General features: G+C 37.3%; 1 protein-coding gene across 2 annotated transcripts; it reads left to right on the top strand.

Moving 5' to 3' along the window:
* The first annotated feature begins 222 nt into the window (after positions 1–222).
* LOC113320457 (transmembrane protein 56-like) lies at positions 223–4,300 on the top strand. Of its 2 annotated transcripts, none has more exons than XM_026568367.1 (9): positions 223–490; positions 824–948; positions 1,642–1,730; positions 1,830–1,968; positions 2,388–2,462; positions 2,655–2,776; positions 2,867–2,942; positions 3,218–3,277; positions 3,819–4,300. In XM_026568367.1, the coding sequence occupies exons 2-9, from the start codon at positions 856–858 to the stop codon at positions 3,960–3,962; spliced, it is 798 nt and encodes a 265-aa protein (XP_026424152.1). In that variant the 5' UTR covers positions 223–490; positions 824–855; the 3' UTR covers positions 3,963–4,300. The 2 variants fall into 2 exon arrangements, with proteins under 2 accessions (XP_026424152.1, XP_026424154.1); XM_026568369.1 differs by having other exon boundaries at positions 828–948.
* Positions 4,301–6,907: the final 2,607 nt, after the last annotated feature.

The raw sequence follows: 6,907 nt of genomic DNA on the forward strand, positions 1-6,907 counted from the left end.
AAAATAGCACCTTAGTTTTCTATCTTTTTGGTCAGTAAGTAGCTGAAGCATTTAATTTAGTGGGTCTAGCTCATAGTATTATTGTCTAAGCCCATATTCCTCTCTTCATCGAAAAACTTAGGGTAAATCTCTTTTCTGACTTGACCCACAATTAAATTATGGAATTTTATTCTAATCTTAATCTAAACAAGAAACAGAGTAATATTATTGTTATTTAAAATAGTTTGATTATCCCAAATAAGAAGCTGTCTCTCTCTTAAATTATCAGAATCAGTTTCCTTCCTTTCTCTTTCTCTGCTATCGTTTTCTTCTTCTCCATTATTATTCTTCTGTTTTTGATTTTCTTCTTCTCTGTGTGCTTCCATATCCTCTGAAGTTTTTCACGCGAATCTTTTTTTAATCCCATTACGCCCTTTACCCAATCCCCGGTTTGTCTGGTTCTCTCGCTATCTCACTGTGCTCTGTTTCCGGGAAAGTTCTAGAAACAAAGGTATAATTCTACTATTCATCTTTTCCATACCTTTTAATTTCTGGGTATCTAAGGAGTTTTCTTATACACTATTTCCTTCCTGTTGAGTGTTCTCCTTCCTGTTGAGGGTTCTTAAGAGTTTTGGTATTTCCTCTTTCTCCTGTTAATTAAGTCTAAAACAATTTGGTTTTGCTATATTTGGGTTGGTATTAAGTTTCGTATTGTAGATATTACCTTTAATAGGTCAATTTATTTGTTTCTGAAATGTTTTAGTAGGTCAATTTTTTCACCTGTTTTCAATTAGTTACCCAAATTTTGAGTTTGGGTTCTGATTATGTCGCTTGTTTGTTATAGATAGATATCAGTAATCTTGCTAGCGAAAGAAAATGGATGTGATTTCTTTAAGAGATTCTGTCTCTTCAAGGTGGGATTATCTGTTGGCTGTTTCTATGTTGGCTGGCATCATCATGTGCAAGATTGTAAGTAAACTCTCGCATTCTTTAGCATACTACATTACAGTTTCGATTACTAGATTCTTTGTGCTCTCGGGGTTTTCATAGCTACACATGGTGTACAGCTTGAAACCGGGGAAAATTTCTTTGTTGGGGTTCAATCCTAAGCATTGTTTAGAATATTGTGGGGGAATGCTAAGAACATGTCAGTTTAACCCCAACAAAATTTGGTGTTTATTTTATCATACATTATCCAGCTGTTGTGAGTTTCAGTTCATGAAATTCTTTCTTGTGAAAAAATCGGTTGAATGAAATGCTGTAGTCATTATGATTGAAGAGTGGAACTATTATTTCTCCTTGCAGATGCAACATCACCTCTAGTTTTAATGTTCTTTCAACTTACTGAGAACAAACAATTATGGAATTTATGGTTGTTATCTTTTTGTGATGGATAACTAACCAAGATTGTTACCTAATATGCTCCCAAATTGCGGTTGAGGATTAGTAATGTTGCTGGAAATGTCCCTTTATTGCTGTTATGACCAATGAAGTTCATATTGTTAGTTAAAAACAACATCTGTACTTCCTTCGGTTGTTTGATGTGGTTAGAACAAGTATTTGACAGTCCAATATTGTTGTACTTTAGTTGAAAGAACTATGCAAGCAATTCCTTATAGTTCCTGGTTTGATTGCTGAAATCATAAACTTTCTTTTTTGAAGGTCTATGAAGTTACAGGTTTGGTTAGCTTGTTACTGTTTAAAGGTTATAGCGGTCTAAGCAAAGCACATAAGATTGAATGGAAGAACAGGTAATATTTCTCTTATGAACTTGAATGCATTTATTCTCAACAGCCCAGTCACTGAACTCTTTCAAATAAACTATGATGTTTATATTTTATGGCACGCAGGGGTTTCTCTACATTCCATGCGTTTGTCGTTACCATTGCTGCTTTCTATCTTGTGCTCTTTTCGGATCTTTTTGTTGATGGTTCTTCTGATGTATCAATTGTGAAGAGAAATTCTACTCTGTCTAATACCATACTCGGGGTATGTACTATCTTTCATAGAGAAACCTTCCTGATTCAAATTCTTACTTGTTTTATGGAGTTATTGTATGTTACCTGCGAGTCTTTAGCTTTACTATCATCTGTATCCTTTTAATTATTTGAGTAACCATAGTCATCCACCTTAATGTACAGGACAGGGTTTCGCGGTTGACTACTGTATAATGGTTAAATTTGGTTTTTTGAAGTTAGGTTTGTGTTAGGATAGCGACCTCTGCTTTCCTTCTGTGTCATTTCTCTTTTCTACTGTCGTACATGATTATGAATTATGTCCATGGATCATGAGACTGATGCAAAAGAGAGGAGGAAACCTGGCCTTAATGTATCCTGAACGTCCATAAAGTTATCTTACAGAGTCTAGTCTGGTTTTCACTTGTTGGATACTGACCACCTTTCATACAGATCTCGATTGGATACTTCGTCACGGACTTGTCGATGATACTCTGGCTCTTTCCAGCTTTAGGTGGTTTGGAATATGTAAGTATACAAGCACCTCTATTGACATTTTAACAATCATATTATATTTCCTGAACTCGACAAGGCTGAGCTAACCCAAAGTTTACTTGGGCAATGAATATGGCTTGATAATGTTCTAACTTGGCCGTTTAGGCTAAGTTATGACTCGCTGGTCACTTTTTTCTACAGTTATCTCATAATTCTCTTGCTCAGGTTCTGCATCATGGACTCTCCATGTTTTCGATCCTTCTCTCACTTATAAGTGGCGAAGGACAAATATACATATTGATGGTTCTATTTTCAGAATGCACGACTCCATTAGTCAATTTAAGATGGTAAATTTCGATAACCTAACTTGGTATGCTTCACTTTTACAATGATCATGTTCACCAATTTATTGTTGCCTTATCAACCAAATTTGTCAGGTACTTGGATTTGGCTGGACAAAAGGGCTCTAAACTCTACATGTTTAATGGCAGTGCTATGTTCCTGTCTTGGCTGGTACTCTTTACCCTCTTAGGGAATACTATGTTTTTAGTGCGATTATTCTAAATAGAGTTAACGAAATGTTTTGCATATAAAACCTTAACTTTAAGTTCTACTATTGAAGTTGGTGGGTGTTCCCTCACATTGCTTTACATTTCCTTTCCTTCTCATATTGACGGATGCAAGTATATGCGGTCTTTGAAGTTTTTATACCTCAGTTTGCAGTTGTCATAAAGATCTTTGTAGTGGCATGATCGATATTTGACTCTAGCAAGTTTGTTTGACATCAGGTTGGAAGGATCTTTCTGTTCATCTATCTCTTCGTCCACATGTTTCTCCATTTTGACGAGGTAAATATTTAGAAGTTCTAGAGTACATTCTTCAAAGTAAAGCTCTGCAATCTTATACAATGATTAAAGTTGACCAGGAATGCATTTTTGTGACATTTATATGCATGCATAAACCGCAAAGAAACCTGCGGATATATACGAAGAATTAGTCCAAAAATTATAAATCGTAAGAGTTTGTAACTCGCAAGTCTGTCATGATTATAATGTTTGCCTGATTGAAGAACTAAACCAGTCTGGCATTCACCACTTTAAGTCATTTGAGTCAATCCTTCAAGAAATGATGCATCTGTAACTTACCTTGTTTTCCCTCTCTGTGAGTCAACCAGGCAATTTCATACGGTGGACTAGATTATATAGCTCTGGTTTTTTATTTTGATCTGCCTATACATATCTGACATCAGTAAAATGATCTGGGGTAGTCTTAGATGAATGCATATATAGTACAACACGGATTGGCTGCTCACTCTCCCCAATCCATGGTGCAAATAACAATAATCTTCAGCTGCGTGTATTTATCTTTGGTTTGGTGATGTTTTGACAGGTAAAAGAGATTTTTCCATTGGGCTTCTACAGCTTGTTTGCGGTTCCACCAGTTTTGTCAGTGATGAACGCTTATTGGTTCTGGAAAATCCTTAAAGGCTTGATCAAGACTTTATCAAAAGCAAGACACAGTCACAGTCAATGAAAACATCTTCATCCACCAAAGCATGTTAAGCCCCTCCCTATACGTCAAATATTTAGGTCCTTAGCAACAAATGTAAAAAACTTTAGATTCAACAAATGGAATGAAGGGGTGTTTCTTTAGTCTCAGTTGTCTATTCTCGTAGTTTAATATTTACTTTCCACTCGCTGTATGATCCATTCCAGTATCATTGAAAATTAGGTTTTGGTTCAAATAGTAATTCAAAATACTTTGTCAAATATGTGATGTCAACAAAAATTAAAAATCAGAAAGAATTGACTTGTGTAGACAGACAGACGTGGTTGCCACAAATCAAGAAGTGTTTGTTTCTCTTGGTTGTTTCTGCTTTCGATGAGAATTCTTAAAATATTTTGTTTGGTGACACTGAATTAAGGGATAAAGATACAGAAATTAGAGGATGGCGTTGCTGCTCATTTTAAGTAGTTTCAGGAGTCCAATCCCTTATTGCAGTAATATCAAGTTTGGTTTTGGTATTTATATAGATATATTGCAAACATTTGTATAAACTATGCACCCTGTATTCAAACATTTCCATACATGCCATCTTCTTACTTAGCTAGATAGAGGAGGTTAACATTTTTAGATCCTGGAAAAGAAAAAAAAACTAGCAAAGCCTTTCTCTGTATCAGAGCCAAATATTTCCATACATGCCATACTAGCTGGATAGTGGAGGTTCACATTCTTAGATCCTGGAAGAAAAAGAAAAAAAAAACCAATGCAGAAGCCTTTCTCTGTATCAGAGCCAGGTTTCAATCCTGGGACCTGTGGGTTATGGGCCCACACGCTTCCGGTGCGCCACTCTGATTTCTTGATAGTTTACGATTTATATTAAATAGTGGAGCACCAGGATTCAGCATTTACGCCGGAAATTCTTTCGAGGGGAGTTTTGGAGATGGTGGTAACGAAAGCATAAGCAGGTTATTACATCCACTAAAAAGTCGACAATGAATATCTCGCATTTCCAACTTGTTGAATCTGTTTGCAGCTAAAAACACTATTTTCCGACTACAGAATGCGACGTTTGAATCTTTAAGGATTTTGTTTTTATGGTCCTAGCTCACAAAACAAAGGATAAAACCCTAACAGCGACTTTCTTGGAACCTATCCTGGTCCCGGACTCCCAGCTTCTGTATACCCGGTCACAAAAGAGGTCGACTGGCCGCATACCAAACAGCGATAAATTTTTACTGTTGTCCGGTCCAGTGTGATTCATATCTACAATCAACATGGTCTGGCTAGTGCGGGATGTTGTTGGTGTGGTTTTGGCTTGTCCAACACCCATACATGAATATGTGGTATGGGAAAAGAAGAGGAGAGCCACTTTTTGCGGTGCAAAACGTGCCGGCCCGGCCCAGCCATGAAGTCACGTGTTTAGCGTGCTACGTGTTGTGCTGGGATGTGCCAACAATTTAAATGTGCTGGGCTGGGCTGGGATGTGCTTTATTAGTCAAAAGCTCCGCACACGTTTATTCGCGTGTTGTGCCGTGCCGGCACACGTGCTATGCACAATATACCAAAACAATTATATATATTAAGATAAAAAAACATAAGCAGCGCACAAGTCTGATTGGTGAACCGCTAGTCCAGCTTACAAGTTAAGGAACTGGATATATCCTACTAAGTAAACAGAAAAAAAAAATACAAAACAAATATTCAGCAGAGAACAAGCTCCTCAGATCCTAAGTATGCCATTGAAGACTTCATCTTGTTTGAAGAACACCATATCTGGAAGACCAAACAGGAACATAATATGTTTAGATGAAACCAAAACAAAAATGCAAATTAAACATTTTAACAACCACTTCATGTTCGCATTCTAAAATCAAAATCACAAACACTTCATCACCAAAAAATGCATGAAATCTCTTGAAACATCACAGATCTTAAACTTTTCCCTTGTAATACTAGTCAAACATAGGGTTGTGCCTAGGTAACTGCATGATAACGGGAGTATTGAAACTAGCTACATGTTGTTACTTTCCTACTGAAACTAGCTACGTGGTTTGGTTTTAGGTGATGGATCGTTAAATAATAAGGGGATTGACTAATAGGCCGTGCTTCACATGCTTTACATGTAATGTGCTTTTAACCGTGTTGTGTCGTGTTGTGTTGTGCTTTTAACCGTGTTGTGTTGTGCCGCGTGCTGTGCTGATGTGCCTATTTGTCGGGCACAACACATCACATTAAACTAACGTGTTGTGCCCGTGTTGTGTCGTCACGTGCTGTGCCGTGCTGTGCTCAAATTTTAACGTGTTGTGTTGTGCCATAAACGTGCTAGCCCGACCCAATTTACACCTCAGGGTGGGGTTAGATGGCTAGGTACATGTTTCGAAACTACCTCTCTGAGCACTTCCATAAAGAAAACACATGGCTTTCAATTCAAAGAGCCTAATTTGAACAACACTACAAAAGCTATAGGCATATCGAATGGCTCGTTCTTTATAGTGGTTTTGGTATCCGTTGTTTATAATCCGAGAAAAAACAAAACTACAAAGCTAATTTACTTTTTAATGGAGTGTGATTCCTTTTCCTCCATTATGCTCATACAAGTCATCTAGATGGTGAAAGATTTTGGGAAATGTATAAAATAGTTCCAGTATTAGCACCCGATTTGCAAAATCATTCTAGTGTTACAATCCATTAACAAAAGAGTCACACTTTCGTTAAAAGGGGTGTTAACTCGATGGGACCCACCGGATCAGAGTTAAAATCAGGCGGCCATTTACCGATCTGTCCCTAACCGGAGCATCTTTCATCAGATACCGTAGATCGGGTTAGTATCAATCTAGAGAATAACCTGTGCGGCCAGGATTAATTACATCTTGCACCCTACATCGAGCGGTTGACGGAACTCGAGGAAATACAGATGGATAGATTTGGTCAAATAAGAAAACTTAGGGTTTTCATTTTTCGACTCCATCTTCTTC

Source organism: Papaver somniferum, chromosome 11 (genome assembly GCF_003573695.1).
Source record: "Papaver somniferum cultivar HN1 chromosome 11, ASM357369v1, whole genome shotgun sequence".
NCBI lineage: Eukaryota > Viridiplantae > Streptophyta > Magnoliopsida > Ranunculales > Papaveraceae > Papaver > Papaver somniferum.